This window comes from Leuciscus leuciscus, assembly GCF_965113295.1.
Source record: "Leuciscus leuciscus genome assembly, chromosome: 20".
In the NCBI taxonomy this organism is placed as follows: Eukaryota; Metazoa; Chordata; class Actinopteri; order Cypriniformes; family Leuciscidae; genus Leuciscus; species Leuciscus leuciscus.
In genome coordinates, this window is record NC_138744.1 from 36,713,724 (window position 1) to 36,737,050 (window position 23,327).

The 23,327-nt window shown below is 38.1% G+C and overlaps 2 protein-coding genes across 4 annotated transcripts in view; one reads left to right on the plus strand and one right to left on the minus strand.

Moving 5' to 3' along the window:
* LOC309484366 (uncharacterized protein) overlaps nucleotides 1-23,327 on the minus strand; it is a gene marked incomplete at its 5' end in the record, with an annotated part of 167,226 nt that overhangs the window by 87,912 nt on the left and 55,987 nt on the right. The gene's annotated exons all lie outside the window — the stretch shown is intronic.
* znf385d (zinc finger protein 385D) overlaps nucleotides 1-23,327 on the plus strand; it is an 84,797-nt gene that overhangs the window by 16,077 nt on the left and 45,393 nt on the right. For all 3 annotated transcript variants that reach the window (XM_082150109.1, XM_082150110.1, XM_082150111.1), the window contains exon 2: nucleotides 2,919-3,061. In XM_082150109.1, coding sequence (XP_082006235.1) covers nucleotides 2,919-3,061 — 143 coding nt within the window. The remainder of the gene's footprint in view (nucleotides 1-2,918; nucleotides 3,062-23,327) is intronic.

The window sequence follows — 23,327 nt, forward strand, 5'->3', positions numbered from 1 at the left end:
TTACCCGCAGCAGATCCATACAGGTGGAGCTGGGGAAGTGGAGGGTTTCTGAAAGCATACTGCAACTGCTACAGCAAATGCTGACCAAATATTTGAAGGTTGAGCAGCGAGCTCATTGGCTACTGATACAGCAGGAACCAATCAGCTGTGCCCTATAGATAATGATGTGGTTGCAAGCAGATTGAGTTAGTTGAGTTGAGTTTCAGAAGATATCTGAGAAAATGTCATGCTATGCAATCAAAAGAAGAGAAAACAAGTTGTTTTATTTCAGATAACAGCTCAACCTATGAGTTAGAAAAATCACAAAGGAGATCTTAATATCACAGTTTCTCAGACAAGAGATTAAATCATTGAAATAAAATTGTTTTATGGATTTTATTTTGGATGAGATTTTCTGTTGTTTTTCTTAGACAGCAATAAAAAAATGGAGACTGTCTTAATTCCCCTGCATTTCATATGTTTCTCCTGAGACAAAAACCTCTTTTGTCTCCTCTAGAGTTTCACAACAGATCTCAAAAATGTGTTCTTATTTGACATTTGACATGACATTCCTTGTTTGACCAAATGACCTGAGCTGCGATTCACATGAATCTTTATCTATGTCAAGAATAGAGAAAGATAAGATAAGATTTTTTATTATTATTTTTATTTTTTTTTAGGAAAATCCTCGGAGAAAAAGGTGATACTTAAAAGAAACACAAAGCATAAATCAAACCCTGAGTGGTCCATTTTTCTTTGGCATCACATTTCTGCAACTCTTTGGGTCTGTTTGTCTTTCTTCTCTGGCTTTTGTCTCCGTTTGGAGGCAGAACGCGGTTTCTTTTTCTGGTGCTTTAATGGGATGTGCTGTAAAAATCTGCCTTTCCAACGCCACCCACACAAACACTCGTACTGTAATAAAACAAGCCAATTTACTTTTGTTTTCCGCCACTGGTTTCTGTCTTTCCCACTTGGACTATAGTTTGTCTCTAATGCCAATACAGATAACAGCCAATAAACAGTCTCAGTTTGACAAGTATATTGCTCAGGTATTTATAGCACCGGGAGAGTGAATATGGCAGATAGTTTTAGTAATTGGTAAAAAGTCATGATGTCATTGGCGGTAGTGTCCATATCCCCAGCGGAGATTTCACTGCGTGTGGCAAAGAAATGTTCTGAATCATCATGTCATGCTTGAATTTAACTCGTGAATTCAGTGCTCACTGTGATTTCGCCAACTAGGCCGTGTTCCTGCATCAACAGAACAAACATTCCTGTCAGTCAATCGAAGTTTAGGGATAGCCAAAAATTGCTTCGAGTTTCAGTTTGGCGCTACTGATCATGGACAGTTCAGTCTTTGGCAGGGTTATTATAATTGTCTTTTTGCCTTTCTTTACTTTTCACTTTGTCATTGTTTAGTTTTAGGATTTTTTGCTGCATTTCCATGTTTAATGTAGGCAAGTTTTAAAGGTTTTATAATATTGCATGGATCATACTTTTTTTTTGTGTCATTTTTATTTCATTTTAGTCAGTTTTCGAGTTGTGACTAAGGGCCCTATTTTAACGATCTGAAACGCAAGTAACTTTGTGGGCGGATCTCGGGCGCTGTTGCTATTATACCGGCGGGATAAATGACTCTTGCGCCCGACGCAAATCTAAAATGTGTTGGTCTGAAGTAGCTTCATTATTCATAGGTGTGGTTTGGGCGTAACGTGAAATAAATCAATCAGAGCGTCATCTCACATTCCCTTTAAGAGCAGACGCGCTTGTTCCATGGCGGATTGCTATTATAACGGCGGATTTGCCAGGCGCACGCCAGGAGCGGTTCACAGCCGAGGAGACCGACGTTCTTGTCAGGGCCGTAAAACACAGAGAAGTGACATTGGGGATGGAGAAACACACCCAAATTAGCTTCGGTTAAACAGGCGTATAATAATTTGGGTAAATGTGTAAGCTAGATTTATGCCTATTTTTTCACATCTTCATGGACACAACAATGATTTCCCTCGTGTGGAATATTTTTCCTTGTAATGTATGGTTTTCTAAAAATGTGAACTGCTGTGTGTAGATGAGATAAGCAAAGTGCATGCGCGTTGTGCACACGCTACATTATGGCCAAGCATGCGCTCTTAAAATAGCATTTGAATAACGCGTCCTGGTTAGTGGCGGAATTGTTTTCTGAAACTGCAAAATAGCACCAGGGAACGTTTGTGCCGGAATACGCCTCCTCTTTTCACTGAACCGCCCCCGGGAGCGCAAGTTCATTCCCTAATTTATCGACGTGCGTCTGTGGAGGGAAGAGTCCGCTGTGCGAAAAATAGGAATGATACATGCGTCGATACATTCAAAATAGGAATGATACATGCGTCGATACATTCAAAATAGGAATGATACATGCGTCGGTGTACAAAGTCAATTGCGCTGGGTGCAAGATAGGGCCCAGTATGTTTTAGTTTATTTTTAATTTTTAATTGAATTCTAGTGTTGTCAATGTTTTATTTCAGTGTATTTCAGGGAAGAAGTTGAAAAGTTAAAGGGATTGACGTCATCCAAAGAGCAAAGTTGTTGAAGAGCATATTAAATGGTATTATATTTTAAAGGAAGACATTTAAGTAAAATAACACCAGGAATGTGCACCTGTCTTTCCTGCAGATAGCCAATTTACTTGCACAACAGTTTCGGATAGTATTGCGCGGTACATGTGGTGCGTTTGGCTTCCCATAGAGCTCATAACTAAATAACTCAAGCTGCCTTATGATGAGAAAGGGTAATTTGGCATTCACATGTGAGGGATGTCAGCACTTCTAAAAGAAACGGCTAAAAGAAACAAATACATTTAATAATGACTCAATCTCTCTCTCTCCAGTGGTTGCACATGTGCATCATCTGATAATAAGCGAGTGTGTTTGGTGACTCCTGTCTCTTCTGTTCCTCCTCAGGTAATGCGTGTCAGAGCAGACTGGTGCCAGCGCTGGTTCGAGCTTCTCTGCCCACTGTGCCAGCCTCTCTGGGCATGAAGCACTTCTTCCCCTTCCCTCTGGACAGCGGATCCACGCTCAGCCTCATTCCCAGCTTCAGCACCGTGAGTCTCACAAACACACGCCGTCTGGAGGTGCTAATGAGGTTCACTCGACTCTTGCGCCGGTGGTTACACACACACATGCCGCCCGTCGTGGTTTGAGGAGAGTGTTGCTTGTGATAATTGTCACATGAGTGCTGGTATTTTGCTGGTGCTGGTGTTGTGTATGGAAGCTTGTTTCAGCCACAGAAAAAAAAAAACATTTTGAAAGATTATTGAGACTTTTTATCTCACAATTTCGAGTTATAAAGTCATAATTGCGTGATATAAAGTGGCAAGTGTGTGTTATAAACTCAGAATTGCGAGAAATAAACTCGCAATTCAGACTTTTTTTCTCGCAAGTGCGAGTTTAGATCTTATTTCTCAGAATTGTGAGATATAAAGTCGCAATTGCGAGTTATAAAGTCCAGGTCTGAGAGAAAAAAGACTGACTTTTTTTCTCAAAATTGTGAGTTTATATCTCAATTCTGACTTTATAATACACAATTGCAAGTTTATTTCTCACTATTGAGAGTTTATAACACGTAATTGCGACTTTATATCTCCCAATTGTATGTTGTAAAGTCAGAACTGCGAGAAAAAAAGTCAGGATTGCGAGTTTATATCTCACAATTCTGACTTTATAACTCATAATTGCGACTTTATATCATGCAATTCTGACTTTATAACACAATTGCGACTTTATATCACACAATTCTACCTTTATAACTCGCATGTGAGACTTTATATTACGCAATTCTGAGATAAATGGCGGAAACAAGCTTCAATAGTTTTGGGACTGTTCAGTGTGGAGTAGTTCTGGAAATGCAAAGCCAGTTGTTGTTATAAAGCTACAGTAGGTTTGTGAACTTCGGAAGATCATGTAAACATGTCATTTGAGTCAGCTGGATGATAGATGTATATCTGGCTTCCAAATAATAATTGGTGCTAAAAGAAGAAGAGAAAACAAATGGTCTTTATTTATTTAAGAAATGTCACGAAGGACTTTCTCACAAAGTTTCTCATAGATGCCAGTGAGTTTACATGGAGAAGGTTTTGGAGACCTTTGGTTAAGTATCCTATTCCTCAGATGTTTCTCCTGAGTTTCTGAAGAGGTTTCAAACTCTGCCATGAGACCAAATGGGTGGCAAATAAACTCAAATAATTGTCCGAAAAGTCTTAATACGATCTCAAATACTTCTCATTAAATTCTCAAAATGATCTGAGCTGATATTAGCATTCGTGCTGTGTGACTAATTTGTCTATTTTTACTTCTCATATGGATTTTTAGAAGAAACATCTGAGATGCTGAGATCAAATTCTCCCAATACCAATAAACTGCATGTCTCATTTGTGTCTTTTTATTTCTCTTTAAATTATTTTAAGGAGAAACATCTGAGACGATGTTGACCATACGATTTCCATTCATTCTCTTGAGCTTTTGAAAGAGAAAATCTGGGATGACATTTCTCTGCATTGCTCTGAGGGTTTTTTTTTGTCAGTATTATGCAAAAATGAGAAATTAATTTGTGCAAGATGCCGGCGTGGCACTAAAGCAGTCATCAGCGCTCACCCATAGTGCCACCGACAGATGGGAACCTCTCCGATTATTGGTGCATGTGCTGAAGTCTGTAAGAGCACAACGGACAGGCTGTGTTGTCTTGAGACGGCGTGACGCTGGGAGGGGTTTGGCTGGAGAGACACTGAACTGGCTGGACCTGCGTTTGGAAACGGGAGTGTGGGATTTTTCAAACATGCTGGTAACAGATGCATGCATGTGGAGCGGAGAGGCACAATCGAGCATCACAGAAGAGTTTAGTCATACACACACACACACACACACACTTGATAGCGGTTCAGAGAGAGGCAGCGATGGGCGCCAAGGCTGACATTTGCTCTGGATCTCTAATCTGTATTTAACAGACTTTTCCTTCAATAATGAGTTGTGCATTGGCCAGTAATCTGATACTAGATTAACTCACAGTAATCTCTCTCTCTCTCTCTCTCTCTCTCTCTCTCTCTCTCTCTCTCTCTCTCTCTCTCTCTCTCTCTCTCTCTCTCTCTCTCTCTCTCTCTTATGTTATGTTGGCGAAGCAGACTCTGATATTGAGTTCCAGAGTTGGCTTGATCATGCTGTAAATGCATTTATTTCCCATTCTTTTGGGTTTTTTTGCTCGGTCGGTACTCTTGCACGTGGCACTGATGCAACAGCAAATGTTTTGCTATTCTGGAGTGCATAAATCAATCAGACAGCTTGAAATGGCTCAAATGCTCATTGAAGTGCAGTTTTTATTTGTCAGAACGGCTACATTTGATCCCCACCAGAAAAAAACATATTCTTGCACTGTTGGTTACCCAGCATGCATTGTGGCCGGAGTGGAATCAGAGCTGTACTGTAACAGGTTTAGGGGGTTTTCGTTTAGATTTCACTGTGATATTGCGTGTTGTGTTTGTGTGTGTAATAAACCTTCTGGTATTGTGTTATTGCTACTGTCTAGATTCAGTGTGGTTTCATAGCATGACATCAACAAAGCCATTCTGGATAAAAGAAAGGATGTTGGACGTCATATAGAAAATAAGACAATAGAGAATATGTTGGAGCGTGTGTGTGTGTGTGTGTGTGTGAGTGCGTGTGCGTGTGTGCGTGTGTTCGTGCGTGTGTGCGTGTTTGTGCGTGTTTGTGCGTGTGTTCGTGCGTGTGTGTGTGTGTGTGGTCGTGCGTGTGTGTGTTCGTGCGTGTGCGTGTGTGTGTTCGTGCGTGTGTGTGTGTGTGTGTTCGTGCGTGTGCGTGTGTGTGTGTGTGTGTGTGTGTGTGAGTGCGTGTGCGTGTGAGTGTGTGTGTTCGTGCGTGTGTGTGTGTGTGTGTGTGCGTGTGTGTGTGTGCGTGTGTGTGTGTGCGTGTGTGTGTTCGTGCGTGTGTGTGTGCGTGTGTGTGCGTGTGTGTGTGTGTGTGTGTGTGTGTGTGTGTGTGTGTGTGTGTGTGTGTGTTAGTGTGTTCTCAGGAAACAGTGAGGTCAGATCTATAGCTTGGTCTCAGAGGCGCATTAAACGTTCACTGGTTCAAAATCGTAAACACAAAGGAATCTTATAGAATATGATGGCAGGGGTTTTCCAACCCTAATATATGTTAACAGCAAGTTTACAGGCCTGGAATGATGTGCAGAGTTTGTTTCCAGATAATGTGTGTATATATATAGTGTGTGTGTGTGTGTGTGTGTGTGTGTGTGTGTGTGTGTATATGAAGACTTCAGATGCAAAAGCCTTTAAGTGCCATCTGAAATTTCCTTCTAGGATGATCATTTTTATCAAGCTTGTATGTTTATGTTCAGTAATTTCACTTTAATGGCAATGAAAATTACCTATTAATTTTCATTAAAGTGAAATTACTGAACCTAAATATACAAGCTTGATAAAAATGCTCATTTTAGAAGAAAATTTCAGATGGCACTTAAAGGCTTTTGCATCTGAAGTCTTCATATACACTCACCTAAAGGATTATTAGGAACACCATACTAATACTGTGTTTGACCCCCTTTCGCCTTCAGAACTGCCTTAATTCTACGTGGCATTGATTCAACAAGGTGCTGAAAGCATTCTTTAGAAATGTTGGCCCATATTGATAGGATAGCATCTTGCAGTTGATGGAGATTTGTGGGATGCACATCCAGGGCACGAAGCTCCCGTTCCACCACATCCCAAAGATGCTCTATTGGGTTGAGATCTGGTGACTGTGGGGGCCATTTTAGTACAGTGAACTCATTGTCATGTTCAAGAAACCAATTTGAAATGATTCGAGCTTTGTGACATGGTGCATTATCCTGCTGGAAGTAGCCATCAGAGGATGGGTACATGGTGGTCATAAAGGGATGGACATGGTCAGAAACAATGCTCAGGTAGGCCGTGGCATTTAAACAATGCCCAATTGGCACTAAGGGGCCTAAAGTGTGCCAAGAAAACATCCCCCACACCATTACACCACCACCACCAGCCTGCACAGTGGTAACAAGGCATGATGGATCCATATTCTCATTCTGTTTATGCCAAATTCTGACTCTACCATCTGAATGTCTCAACAGAAATCGAGACTCATCAGACCAGGCAACATTTTTCCAGTCTTCAACTGTCCAATTTTGGTGAGCTCGTGCAAATTGTAGCCTCTTTTTCCTATTTGTAGTGGAGATGAGTGGTACCCGGTGGGGTCTTCTGCTGTTGTAGCCCATCCGCCTCAAGGTTGTGCGTGTTGTGGCTTCACAAATGCTTTGCTGCATACCTCGGTTGTAACGAGTGGTTATTTCAGTCAAAGTTGCTCTTCTATCAGCTTAAATCAGTCGGCCCATTCTCCTCTGACCTCTAGCATCAACAAGGCATTTTCGCCCACAGGACTGCCGCATACTGGATCTTTTTCCCTTTTCACACCATTCTTTGTAAACCCTAGAAATGGCTGTGCGTGAAAATCCCAGTAACTGAGCAGATTGTGAAATACTCAGACCGGCCCGTCTGGCACCAACAACCATGCCACGCTCAAAATTGCTTAAATCACCTTTCTTTCCCATTCTGACATTCAGTTTGGAGTTCAGGAGATTGTCTTGACCAGGACCACACCCCTAAATGCATTGAAGCAACTGCCATGTGATTGGTTGATTAGATAATTGCATTAATGAGAAATTTAACAGGTGTTCCTAATAATCCTTTAGGTGAGTGTGTATATATATATATATATATATATATATATATAATAATCTACATTCAGTATTTATGTGTGTGTGTGTATATATATATATATATATATATATTCAACATTCTTGATATAATAATTAAAATAAATAATAATTCAGGTATTTCACGTTGACTGTAGACAGAATCACCGTTGACACTGGAAGCGTGTGGCGTTTCGCCTGGTTTGTGATACATCTAGACATAGTTATGACTCTCTGGGTTGTTCTGCGATATAAAACGCTGCTACTTGGTCTGATATAAAAGTTATGAAACATCAGACAGGAGTTTTTGGAAGGAACGTGCTTGGACGTGGAATCCAGGCGGATTATGTGTATCTGACGCAGATCCAGCGAAGAAAAGTTAAGCTGTGCTTTTATAGTCGAGGTCATGTGAGGGCAGGAGATAATATCAGCAATATTAATGGTTGAGCAGAAGAAGCCAATCCGTGGCGTTCTGTTCAAAGGTGAAGAACGACACGCTCTGGATGTGATCCGGAAAAAAGAGAGACGAGAGCGAATGAATGGCGCTTTCTGTTAAGGCCCCATGAAAATACCATTTATCTTTCCTGAAGCCTGCATTTGTCTGCGAGAAACAATACTAACTCTATTTCCCCTGTAGAGAAGTCTGCACTCCGCTATTGATTTCTCAGTGGAAAATTGCTCCGGAGTGAAACGCTGGAGTGACACACGGGCCTCAGCGCTGCTCTCTGGATGAGTGTGTGTCCGCACCGCTTTCCTCTGGGAAAGCCGGGGTTGGCGAGTTGATAAAAAGCGAATTGTTCATTCAATCATAGAAAAGTAAAATTTACATAAATGAAATAGGACAGCACCATTAATCAAAACAATGTGATTATCAAATCTCGGTTACACTTTATTTTACGGTGTCATTATTATTTATATATTTAAGTACTGAGTAATATTAAGCAACTACATGTACTTACTATAGGGTTAGGGTAGGATTAGGGTTTGGTTGAGGGTTAATTGCATGTAATTATGCATCATTTACTGTTATTACTATGGTAAGTACATGTAATATATGTAACAAGGACACTGTAAAATAAAGTGTTACCCAAATCTATTTTATAATGTGCATTTGGACATGCAATGACTCCAGGATCACGTTTTTCACATTTGTATAATTTCCAACATGTTTTTGGACATACTGTATGTTTTCAGTATTTTAACAGATTTATAACAAGAAGCATCATCTAAACACACTAAAAAATAAATAAATAAATAAATTACAATTTTCCACCAAAATAAAAGCTTGAGGTTTTAACGTTTGAAAGTGAAGAATTTGAGACATATTAGTATTCTAACTTAATGTAAAAATAATAATTATCATATATAATTGTTTTTGTATTGTGTGTGTGTGTGTGTGTGTGTGTGTGTGTGTGTGTGTGTGTGTGTGTGTGTGTACACATACACTACTCTTCAAAAGGTTGAAGTCAGTAAGATTTTCGAAGACATTAATACCTTTATTCAGCAAGGATTCATTAAATTAATCAAAAGTGTCAGTAAAGACATTTATAATGTTACAAAAGATTTCTTTGTCAAATAAAAATGAACTTTCTATTCATCAAAGAATCCTGAAAAATTATTATTTTAAATTGGAATAATAATAATTTCACTATATATGTGTATATATAGGTGTCAGCTGGCAAAAAAGTTTGGGAATCCCTCTCTATTGCTAATAATCTCAAGGGATAAATAAGGTGTGAGTGTGTGAGAGCCTGTTCCACCTCGCACACACACACACACACACACACACACACACACACACACACACACACACACACACAGACACAGACACAGACACACACACACAGACACAGACACACACGCTCACACACACACACACACACACACACACACACACACACACACACACACACGCTCACACACACACACACACACGCTTACACACACACACACACACACACACACAGCTGCTGGTCTCTCATTCCCACTGTTCCCGCTCTCACGCTGATGCTGTTCCCTGGTGATCCGCCAATGGCCTCTCCCTGAGGAATGCACTGATAATAACCCTGGCTTTTTATTCCAACATTTTTCGTGCCAGTTCGTCTGTGCAGCTGAGCGTAATATACTGCATTCTGATTACAACAGTTTGTGCGTTTGCAGATGCAGATCGCCGGGAGAACGAGACGTATCGGAGCCCGGGGGGGGGGGGGGGGGGGGTTTAGCTGACTGAATTGAAACATCTCTCAAATCCTGACATATTCCTTGAGCAACTTTACACACACACACACACACACACACACACACACACACACACACACACACACACACACACACACACACACACAACGCATTCCTCGGGGTCTGAATCATCTGTATTGTTGTTTTCACTGACCTCAATGCATGCATGAAGCGCAGGCGAATCCTTCAGTGTCGTAACTCTGTGATGTCAGCATAGATCACGTTTGACAGGAATTTACCTCTGTCACATTAATGCTTTTCATGTTACAAACTACCAGCCGCTGACCTGAAGCGGGTCACACACACACACACACACACACACACACACACACACACACACACACACACACACACACACACACACACACACACACACACACACACACACGCTGGGAGGGCATGCTCTCGGAAATTCAATCTCAGCACTCCCATGCTTTGTTTCAGGTGCATATTACTCTGACAGATATTTTTGATTTCATTGATTTCACCTCCAGCTGTTCACATTGTTCTTTTCACATGGTAGTTTTGGGTTGAAACGACAGTGTGTTTGCGTCATCATCATTAGAACAACCACAAGTTTAGTTCATGATTGGAAACCAATGCAAAGCAAACTTAAGATGTTAAGTAATAATCAGCCTAAAGAAAGCAAACTCTTCCTGAGTAAATTAAGTAATAAATATTAAGTTGGTTTAATATGTCAATTTCAGTCAATATAGTCTAGAATGTTTACTGATGTTATACTTAATATTTAATTGTAAGATTACTGTATTAATTTGATTTAACTTACACACTGAAAAAAATTATTAGTTGAATTTAATTAAAAAAATTATCGTAACACAATTGATTTTACCTACAGTTAAACAAATGTATTAAGTTGAACTTAATCAATTTTAGTTAAATGTAATGCATTTGTTTAAATGCAGGTAAAATCAATTGTGTGCAACCACTTACGATAAAAAATCTTTTTTTTTAGTGAACATTGGTATATTTTGTAGTGCAAACATCTTAAATACTATTATAGTCCAGTCATTTTATGAAAAAAGGTTGAACAAATTGCAACGGAAGCAAACTCAACTGATTTTGTATCCTCAATATGTCCTGAGTAAGGAAAAAAAAAAGCCCAGAAGAATCCCATTAGGGGGAAGTTTCGAAAAAGACCCAAATATAGTCTATTCATACGCCTATTCATTCTCTTTCTCACGTGAATAGGGTAAAAAATTTAACCTTTAGATATCACCATGAAAATTACTGAGTTGATTACTTACATCAAGACAAACAAAAAATGTATTACAAGTTTTTTTTTATTGTTTGTTAACATGGACAAACGGTGCATAATCTAATTATGTATGTGCTAATTTGCATCTGTAACTGTTTAAGAACATCACAATACTAAAACATATGTTTAACACTGTAGCTTTATTTGTTTTTTTATGCATATTTGGGTGCATTTTGCTTGTGCATTGAATCGCAAACTTGCTTGCTCTTTTGGGAAGCTTATTTATATAGTATGCATTGCACCATGTTTCACAGTGAAGATGTCACGCAAGCCTCTTTACACCTCTAACACATAATGAAAGTCTCTGGAGAACCTCACTTAAGTCTTCAAACACAAGCTTTTCACCAGATTTATGAGGTCGCCGTGAGTTTAAAGAGCATGGGCTGTTTGAAGAGATAGCCTACAGCAACGCTTGCCTTCTCAGAAGAGTTAACTCTCGCTGCTCATTCCCCTTCACGTCCAACTCCTGTTTTACATGCCAGTCTATCACACACAAGCATGTCTCGCTTTCCTTCAGGGTCAAATGGAGTTTTCTGACTCTGTTTACATGCAGTCTGATAATCCCTTCATAATCATGTAAACGCCTCAGACGGTGGAGATGTTAAATAAATAGCAGTCTCAGTCTGGCTGCGTCTGATTCAAAACTAAGAGTGCATGACTAGCTTTTATTGTATTTGTTAAGTGAAGTTTGAGATTTAAGAAGAAAGCTTTCTTGGCATATTTTCAGACAGAAAGTCAAGCACACTTAGAAAGGCAAACACACTTAATGCACTTGGAGGATGAGCTGATTTAACTCGTCTGATCCCGAAGCAACCGACACACATTCACTTTGATTTACCGTCACAAGTTATTAAAATGCGAATAAATACGAAAATATCTAAAAAGACACATAAGACATATTAAAGCTACTTGAAGATATAACGTTCCATCAAGTCTGCTTGATCAGTTATCAAAGAAGCATGTCAGAATTAATCAGAAAAATAGGATTTTCTTATCAAAGTGATGAAATGAGTGTTGCAAAAATGAGTCCACCCTCTTGAAAGTTATTATATAAATCTAAATACAAAATATCTTTTCAACATGATTAAATGTGGAGATGATTAAAGCTGCGTTAAAAACTTTCCATGCATATATATTTTCTCTCAAATGTATGGACTAAAATATACTGCCATGCAAGATCACAAATTGAGATGCATATTTTTTTTTATCTTTAATTTAATGCACAATAAATGCAAGCACTGTGTACTAGAAAAAAGGTGCCAGTTTTGTGTTAGTCCAAATGAAAATGGATCACATTTAAATGTGCATTAAATAATAATTTTACATTCTGGCATTTATGTGCCAGATGCTTCCGCATAATTAATTTTGACAACTAAAAGAATGTAAAAAAATTTAATAATTTGCAGTTGCAGGTTTTTGAAACAGATCTAATGAGTCAAACTGAGAATTGTTAAAGAGTTCATTGATTATATCAAATGAACTGAAGGTTGACTGATCTTTGAACAGTGTAGTTAATTGCATGTCTCATCCATGAGGGTGCAATTATGGAGAACAAGTTTAAGGACCAGAACAAATCTGAGCAAGTTGAGCTTTATCTGCAGTGTGAGCTTCTGTTCTCTGAATAATCCTGGAGGCGACGAACAAGACAGTGGTCAAGTTCACTCTATTACTTCATCTATTCCACCGCCATCTCCATTACAATTAAGTACAAAGTAATAGTATTATTCAGTTGTGTTGTATAGGCACTAAATCAGTTCAGAACTTTGTAGTCGAACACATTTTAAGTTCTTAATCTCAAATTTCAATCTGGATTACATAATCAGATTCCATAAATGAAGTACTTGGATTATATTGCATATTAACAGTTACGTTTTTAATGATTGCATGATTATATATTCATTTATTCTTATTGATTCTCACTAATTCTTCAATCTCATAGATTTTTTTAGGTTTTTTAGATATTGACATTTTAATGATTTAATTAACCCAAACCATAGTTTGAGAAACCCTATGTTTACAGTTTTTTCCAATTGCTAACACATAATTTTGCAAACTGCAAAATACCGAATATATCCTGCAAAATGAAGCACTGCAACCAAAACTACATATCGCATTATCAAAATCAAACTTTTGCATGAAATGGCACACACTTCATTCATATTAGCAGATTTTTGTCTGACCAACTACACACTGTTGGGCATAATGAAGAGCACTCTCATCTGTAGGATGCTTTGCCATAATACTTAAATAGTTCAAATTGTAGAAAATTCTTCAGATTGTTCATATGCACAGAAATATTTGCAGATACACACACATGCTGTTGAAAATGAATTTTTTTTTTTTCACTAAACAAGTCAAAATATGCACTATATTTACATCGGACTGAACAAAAATATGCTCACAAAAAACAGTAAAAAAAAAAAAAAAGATGTGTTAACAATTAAGCATTGAGGTGTTTGGTCAGGTGACACATGTATTGGCCAATCAGATCATGTAGTGTCATTTTGAATGGCAGTGTTTTGAAATGGTAGTCATGTGACTTTATGTCAGATTGTTGTGTCTTATGCAGAGAACCGTGTTCAGTGTGTTTAAAAAGTGCCATTTTGAATTGCAAAATGTGTGTAAAGCAGAAAATGTGTTTAGACTTTTGGAGACTTGAGAGGAGGTTTTGCTCTGTGTGTGTGTCAGTGTAAATAAGTGTGCTGTGCACGTCAGTTTAGTGTGTTAGCAATTGGAAAAAAACTGTAATGGCCTTATATTTTCTTTCTCTTTGTATTTTTATATTCAAATTAATGTGATAACAAGTTAGATCAAAAGTAATCTAAAAGTAGTCAGATTACAATACCTAAAATGTGTAATGTAACAGATTACGTTACAAACTAGAATTTTAAATTGTCAATCTGTAACAGACAATTTGTAAGTAATCTACCCTGCACTGTGTATATCTATATCTATATCTATATCTATATCTATATCTATATCTATATATATTCAGATATATATAGGCTATAGTACAGGCCAAAAGTTTGGACACAGTTTCTTCTGCTCATCAAGCCTGCATTTATTTGATCAAAAATACAGATTTTTTTTTTATATTGTGATATATTATTACAATTTAAAATAATTGGTTTTCAATTTATTATACTTTAAATTATCATTTTTTTCTGTGATGCAAAGCTGAATTTTCAGGATCATTACTCCAGTCTTCAGTGTCACATGTGACATCCAGTCTATCACATGATCCTTTAGAAATCATTCTAATATTCTGATTTATTATGAGTGTTGGACACAGTTCTGCTGCCTAATATATTTGATGAATAAAAGGTTAAAAAGAACTGCATTTATTCAAAATAAAAACATATTTTCTAATAATATAAATCTTCTTTACTATCACTTTTTTATCAATGTAACACATCCTTGCTGAATAAAAGTATTGATTTATTTCAAAAAAAGAAAGAAAAAAATTACTGACCCCAAATGACTGACCAGTAGTGAATATTGTTGTTAAAACATTTGCTTCTTTTTATTTATTTTTATTAAATTTTTTACTTTTTATTCATCAAAGTATCCTAAAAAAGTATCACAGGTTATGAAAAAATATTAGGCAGCAGAACTGTTTCCAACTTTGATAATGAATCATCATATTAGAATGATTTCTAAAGGATCATGTGATAGACTGGAGTAATGATCCTGAAAATTCAGCTTTGCATCACAGAAATAAATTAAATTTAAAGTATAATAAATTGAAAACCAATTATTTTAAATTGTAATAATATATCACAATATTACTTTTTTTTCTGTATTTTTGATCAAATAAATGCAGGCTTGATGAGCAGAAGAAACTTCTTTCAAAAACATTAAAAATAGTAATGTGTCCAAACTTTTGACCTGTACTGTATATAGTTAATTGGTTATAATTTGCTATTTTAATATTTGTGAATAATTTTATTTCAGATTGGCAAAATGAAGTTGCTCTGTTGTGCATCAAAATAGAAGCAATATTTCATTCCCCAGCATATTTTAGTGATTTTCGAGCTGGAATAGTTTATCCAAAAATGAAAATGTTGTCATTATTTATTCATTCTGACATCTTTCAAAACAATGAAAATGAATGCAGACTACAGATGTCAAGCAAGATTTTCAGTGATGACTTTAGTATTACTCTTTTTCACACACAAAGCTATCATATGACTTCAGAACATTTTAAACATAGAGAATTAGTCATATTGACTAGTTTTATTATCCCTTTATTGGGCTTTTTGAAGCTTGAAAGCCCTGGTCCACATTCACTTGCATTGTGGGAAAGAGAACAGCTTAGACGTTTGGGTAAATAAATAGTTTTGGCACGAAGAAAAGAAGTCATGCAGGTTTGGAACAATATGATGGTGAGTAAATAATGACAGAATTGTCATTTTTGCATGAACTGTTCCTTTAATGCTGTAACTCGTGTGGACAGTGTAATTAAACGCTACGTCTACATTAATCTGGATAGATTTGAAAACGGCAAAAAAAAAAAAAAAAAGGCTCTCCATCCACTAGCGTTTTCCAAAAGTCTTAAAACGCTGATGACACAGACGGAATAGACATCATAAAGTTCTCTTGCTATTCTTCTGGCAGAATCATTTTATTTAGCAGAATATCTCCCCATTCACTGATCGTCCAGGTCACACTCACTCAACATCATATGTTTGGTCTAAAACAATGTTTTACCGCAGGACGGCAAATGCGAGTGAATTTTCTGTCATCTTTGCAGGACTGTGATATGAAGAGTGTGCAAAGAAACACATTTTAGCAACTGTGTGCAAGTGAATAGCACATAATACACTGTATGGCTCAATACCTGTATAAACATGAATGGGTTCAATATGCATCACATGACTAAACTTGCATCATCGGTTTTAAATGCCTCAGTTTTCACAGTCCACACGACAGCGCGAAAACAGCGTTCTCAAATGTAGCCACTTTGGAGACTTGGCCGTTCGTTTACACGACAGCGGCGTTTTGGGTGCATGAAAACGCAAACTTTTGGAAACGGTCTCCATGTAAACAATTAAAACGCGAACCTTTGAAGATGATGATGTCATGCACATGCGTATTACGTGTTCAGTCTATAGTGTTTAATCGCCATCTACTGGCCTGGCTGCAGAAAACAGCGTTTTAAAATGTAGCCGCTTTGGAGAGCGTTTTCAAAAAGCTTTGTTTTCGTTGCTAAAAACGCAGTCGGGTCTGTTTACACGACACCGCTTTCAACTAAAAACGTACAACTTTTTATGCGACTTGGCCGTTCGTTTACACGACAGCGGCGTTTTGGGTGCATGAAAACGCAAACTTTTGGAAACGGGTTTTTAAAAACGGTCTCCATGTAAACAATTAAAACGCGAACTTTTGAAGATCATGACGTCATGCACATGCGTATTACGTGTTCAGTCTATAGTGTTTCATCGCCATCTAATGGCCTGGCAGCAGAATACAGCGTTTTTAGTCTTTTTCGCTGATCAATGTGAATGGAGATCGTTTTGAGAATGGTTGTCGTCTGTACGCGGAAAACTCAATGGAAAAACTTCTCAGTTTTAAAGCAACACTAAGGACATTTTTTTACCATGAAATAATGTTTGCAAAATCGCATCAAGTCGTAACAGGGTGAACGGCACTTCTGGATTCGCTTTGCGGCCCTATATCTGCTATAACCGCACTATGCAAGTTTGCCAAACCGGGTCGCGTTTCTGTAGTTCGAATGAGACATAAGAAAACTACAAATTTGACTTGCTTTACGTTAAGCGTTACAATAGTCATTATTCAGTTTTTCTTCATTTCTGATGTCGCAGTACATCATACTTTCATGAAATCATGCAACATACTCTACCTTATCTTATCTTATAAGCCGGTTCTATATAAACAGCGAGCGTGCGACGGTAGACTGCGGGCGGCAAAATTATTTACGACAGCGGTAATGGACAATTCCGCTTCCAACCTGTAGGGGGACCGACGAGGAAAAGTTCCTTAGTGTTGCTTTAACCATATCGTTGTCGTGTAAGCGTACCCTCAGTGTGGACCGAAGGCCAAAACGGTGAGAAAAAGATGCGTTTTCAAACAAAAACATATTAGTGTGGACAAAGCAGGACTGTTCGTTTCACGCTGTTGTGTTGTGTTGTGTTGTGTTGTGTTGTGTTGTGTTGTTTTCAGTGGCATGTGCTCATATTCAGCTTCCTCTCTTTCACACCACGATCGATCATGTTCAATTAGCATGGACGAACAGCCATCAGGAGATGAATGGACTCATTTCTGTTGTCATGGATCTTGTTAAGGATTTCTCCGTGAGGAACACTTGAGTGAGCATGAACGATTCCTCACTTTGGATGCAATTCCAGTGGAATTCTGCAAGACAGAACCAGTTTGCATAAAGGTTGGAAGAATAATATTCACATATTTTTTACAATATATTCATGTTCATTTTGATCAGCATCATGATTGCAATGATTGGTTACACTTTATTTTAAGGTGTCATTGTTACAGTGTAATTATATATTTAAGTACTGAGTAATATTAAGCAACTACATGTACTTACTATAGGGTTAGGGTAGGATTAGGGTTTGGTTGAGGGTTAGTTGCATGTAATTATGCATAATTTACTGTTATTACTACAGTAAGTACATGTAACATATGTAAGGACACTGTAAAATAAAGTGTTAAAGGGATAGTTCACTTTGAAATTAATTTTTGGTATGTTTTAGCTTACCGCAAGGGCATCCAAGATGTAGGTGTCTTTTTTTCCGCAGTAGTTTCAATTTTGATATTTTTAGGTCAAACCGTTCTTGTCTGTCAGTCATATAATGCAGGTCTATGGTCACTGTCTCAAAGAGCATGCACAGAGTCCAAATTAAAACAATTCCCCATCGTCCAAATTAAACAATTCCCCATCGTAAGTACACATTGATGGCCTAAGACACGAAACGAGCGGTTTGTGTGAGAAAACGAACAGTATTTATATCGTTTTTACCTCTTATACACAGCCATGTCCAAGTGATCTGATCTGACGTGTGCGCAGACTGGTGCATAGATATATATACTAGATGTCGCCTTAAAGACATTCGTTCCAATGAACTGCCGTAGACAAGGCGACATCTAGTGTGTATATATCTATGCACCAGTCTGCGTACACGTCAGATCAGATCACTTGGACATGGCTGTGTATAAGAGGTAAAAACGATATAAATACTGTTCGTTTTCTCACACAAACCGCTCGTTTCGTGTCTTAGGCCATCAATGTGTACTTACGATGGGGAATTGTTTAATTTGGACGACGGGGAATTGTTTTAATTTGGACTCTGTGCATGCTCTTTGAGATAATGACCATAGACCTGCATTATATGACTGACAGACAAGAACGGTTTGACCTAAAAATATCAAAATTGAAACTACTGCGGAAAAAAAGACACCTACATCTTGGATGCCCTTGAGGTAAGCTAAAACATACCAAAAATTTATTTCAAAGTGAACTATCCCTTTAAGCAATGATTTTAGTGTGCTTATTATCTGACCATTGCATTTTCTTCCTTTTTGGATCTTTTCTTGTGATCTTGTCTCATGTAAATAATACCATAAAGAGGTTTTCATCAGTTTCTCTAATGTAAATTTCGGAAACAAAAACGGCATAAGAATTGGAAAGTTGGTTTGGTAACACTTTACAATGGTTCATTAGTTAACATGAACTAAGAATGAGCAATACTTCCTCAGCATTTATTAATCTCAGTTAATATTAATTTCAACATTTACTAATACATTATTAAAATCAAAGGTTGTATTTGTTAACATTAGTTAATGCACTGTGAACTAACATCAACAAACAATGAAGAGCTGGATATTTATTAACTAACATTAACAAAGATTAATAAGCACTGTAATAAATGTATTGCTCGTTGTTAGTTCATGTTAGTTAATACATAAACTACTGTTAACTAATGAACCTTATTGTAAAGTGTTGCTGTTTTTTTTTTTATGGATCAGCTTCAATTAATTCAAAACTGATTCAACAATTTGTTTGCATTATCTTTCCAAAAAAAATATTTCTGGAAGTCTCTGGCATTTTCCTTGTATTTAAACTTTTTGGTAAATATACAGTATATATGCAGTTGCAAGAAAAAGTATGTGAACCTCTTGCAGATAGAGATATATGTAAAATGTTTTATGTCAAATATCTTATTCAGGACAGTACTAAATAAAAAAGAACATGCATTTTGTATGATCTCTCTTATTTTGTTCAAATTATTCGCATTTTCGGGGTTCACATACTTTTTCTTGCAACTGTATATTTGTGTGTGTGTGTGTGTGTGTGTGTGTGTGTCTTCATTTAAGTCAAGTCAAGTCAAGTTTATTTGTATAGCGCTTTTCACAATACAGATTGTATCAAAGCAGCTTCACAGTATTAAATTAAAATAATACAACAAAGTTTGTTTCAAGAGGAATTTATTGATTGATAAAATTAAATTAAATATCCCCAAAATATCCCCAAAATATCCCCAACTGAGCAAGCCAAAGGCAACAGTGATTTAGTGAAAGAAAGTGTGGAAAACATGCCATGATTATTTTAAAGGGTTGGTTGATCATGATTTGACTTTTCTAACTTTAGTTAGTGTGTAATGTTGCTGTTTGATCATAAACAACATCTGCAAAGTTACGACACTCAAAGTTCAAAGCAAAGGGAGATATTTGCTTTTAAAGAAATCACTTTTTAAGGACTACAACAAACGGCTGGTAGAGACTACACCACATTCCACCCGGGTTAGTGACATCACCAACCCTAAAATTTACATAAACCCCGCCCCCTGAACACGATTTATAGATTATCAAGACAGAATAAGCTAATCAATGACTAGAAGATAACTACACATCAGCTACATAAATTCATCAACTAACCATTCAGAAACGTCCTGTTGCTTCTACATGTTGTCACTTCTTCTTGAGTCTCTCCATCATTGTCTGACTCCGGTTTGAACATAAAAGGCTAAACGTTTTTGAAATTTCCAGTGCATGTGTGTGTGAGGTAAAAGAACACAAGCTCTTGAAGCTCCGCCCACTGTGCCGGGAGCAGCAGCTCTTTTGCATTTAAAGGAACACACACAAAACGGTGCATTTTTGCGCACTCTCAAAAAGTGACAATTTTAACATGCTATATAAAAATATCTGTGGGGTATTTTGAGCTAAAACTTCACACACACACTCTGGGGACATCAGAGACTTATTTTACATCTTGTGAAAAGGGCATTATACCACCCCTTTAACTAAATTTTACTGCTTATGATAATCGTTTTAAATTTACTTGGCAACAGTGAAATAATGCTTCGTCTGATTTCAGGGATTTTCTTCGCCCAGCTCTTTCAGTCTTGTGGGTTTTAAGTTGTTTTGTGAGTCTGAAGGCATAGAGAAACTTTGGGAGGTCTGCGATACGGTCTTTTGCTGGTTAAATGTTGTGTAAATCTAAACATAGCTCTATTGTGTGAGTGTTGAGACCTGTGTAGGAGGCTCTGCTGCAGAAACTGTGATTACTGGATCTGAGTTCAGTGAAAACCCCACTCGCAGAGGAGAAGAGAGATGGAGATGAAGATACGAGTGGGCAAGAGCTTCTCATGACGGGCATAAACAGCTCCAGAAGCTCGACCTCAGGCTAGGAACAATGAAAATAGACCCATAAGTCTGTGGAGTGCTGAACCACTTCTGATCTGTTTGGGAGGTTAGACGCATAACTCTTATATAATCCTTGAGTGGAGGAGAAAGTCTCACAGCTGTTCTGTGACGGCGAGCGTAGAGCAGACCGGTCGAGCATGGACTACAGTGAAGAGCTTTAGTGCCCCTATTCTGCTATTTTACAGGTTCCTAATTTTGTTTTGGTGTCTCCTACAGTAGGTTTACATGCATACAAGGTCAGAAAACACTTACATTTTCTTGCAGTGTCTGAAATGGTTCGATCAAGGATTCAGTCTCTTTAAACCCCTCCTTTCCGAGAGGCTGCTCTACTCTGATTGGTCAGATGACCCAGTCTGTTGTGATTGGTCTACTCTGATTGGTCAGATGACCCAGTCTGTTGTGATTGGTCTGCTCTGATTGGTCAGATGGCCCAGTCTGTTGTGATTGGTCTACTCTGCTCTGATTGGTCAGATGACCCAGTCTGTTGTGATCATAGACATGTATAGAAAGGCTAGATGGCTCAAGGCGGAGTCAGCTGTGTCGTCACTTGGCGGCCATCTTAGGTCAGGAGACTGCGCTGCTGCTCCCTGCTGCTGTGGACGGAAGGTGAGTGACATACGCCAACTAAAATGCTCGTAACTTGCTGAATTCTTGACGGATTTACAAACGGTTTGGTTTATTACAAACCTTATTAACGTGGCTATGATTTGTGCTGATGCCATTTGTGGCTATAATTTTTCACAAGTATGCAGTTAAATAGCCGCATCCCTGACGTTTATGACACACCGAGCAAAATATAGTTATTTCAGCACTACATGCACAATAGACTTTAATGTTATAACTGGACGAGCGGTCCTGTCCTAAGATGGCCGCCGTGTGACGTCGTCAGGTCCCATTGGCTCTCAGCGCCGGTAAGCTATCTAGCCTTTCTATACATGTCTATGGTTGTGATTGGTCTACTCTGCTCTGATTGGTCAGATGACCCAGTCTGTTGTGATTGGTCTGCTCTGCTCTGATTGGTCAGATGACCCAGTCTGTTGTGATTGGTCTGCTCTGATTGGTCAAACAGTCCAGTCTGTTGTGATTGGTCTACTCTGCTCTGATTGGTCAGATGGCCCAGTCTGTTGTGATTGGTCTACTCTGCTCTGATTGGTCAGATGGCCCAATCTATATATTACATAGCTATATTACACAAGACATAATATCTGAAAATGCATAATCTGCTTTGAGAGATGTTCCTGGTCTTATTGTGCACGATTACTCAAGGCATGTTGTTCCAAAGAAAATGTTTGTTTTCTTAATATTTAACAGAAATGAATAATACGCTCTTCCTCTGTCATGAATGACTTTTATTTCTCACGATTCTGTCAGTTCCTGTTTGATAAAATCACCCCAACCTTCAAAAATCATTCTAATATGCTAATATTTTTTTCAGGATTATTTGATAGAAATAGAAATCTTTTGTAGATTCCTTTACTGTCACTTATTGATCAATTTAATGTGTCCTTGCTGAATAAAAGAAAAGGTTTGGGTAGTAGTGTACATATTTTCAAAGTCAAATGTGCTGCGAATGGGTGAAATAATCAATTACAAGTTTACAACTTGCGAAGCTCCATTTGGAAAGTAGCGTCACAAACACCGGTGAACACAGTGTGTAGGAACATCTCTCATATCACAGTCATGCAGACGGAGAAGTGAGCCGAGCGTTCGCTGCGTAATGAAAGGGTTTGAACAGCAGCAGGTGTGTGTGATACGGGCTCTATTCAGGAAGGTCTTTGTGTCTCAGTGTGTGTGTGTGGGCAGAGGTTGTGCTGAAGCACCTCAATAGAAGCTTTCGCTGCAAAGGCCATTTACCCATCAGCCCCGGCTCTCGTTCCCATCTGTCCGTGAGTGCTTTTCTCCGTTCAAGAGACTGCGCTCTTTATCCTGCAGGGCTGTTCTTTTCACCACAGCCAGATCCTGTACACTTTCACATTACTGCATTTTTTCCTCATATAATATATCGAGTGCATGTGCATGCAAGATATCTCATTTGGGATTTTTCTTTCAACATTAGGGGCTTTCGCACCGGGTAGTTCTAGGAACTACTCTCCAGGTTGGTTCCCGGAGAACTAATGGTTCCCATAGGAACGTTGTTCTGGTTGCATTCGCACCGCCAGTAGGATCTCTAAAGTGACCTGAGCCTCACTTGTAGTTGGGACTTTTATTTTGACGGCGCTGAGAACGCCAGAGCCTGAACACACAGTGATCGCATTCTCCGTGTTCATTAGTTTACGATCTGTCTAACAGTCCTGTCTAATACGTTATTAGATAGAACTGTTATACATAAGTAGACAGTATAGAAAAGTTATTATATAAGTATGCCGTGTGGTTGATGTCTCTGCTCTGATTGGTCAGA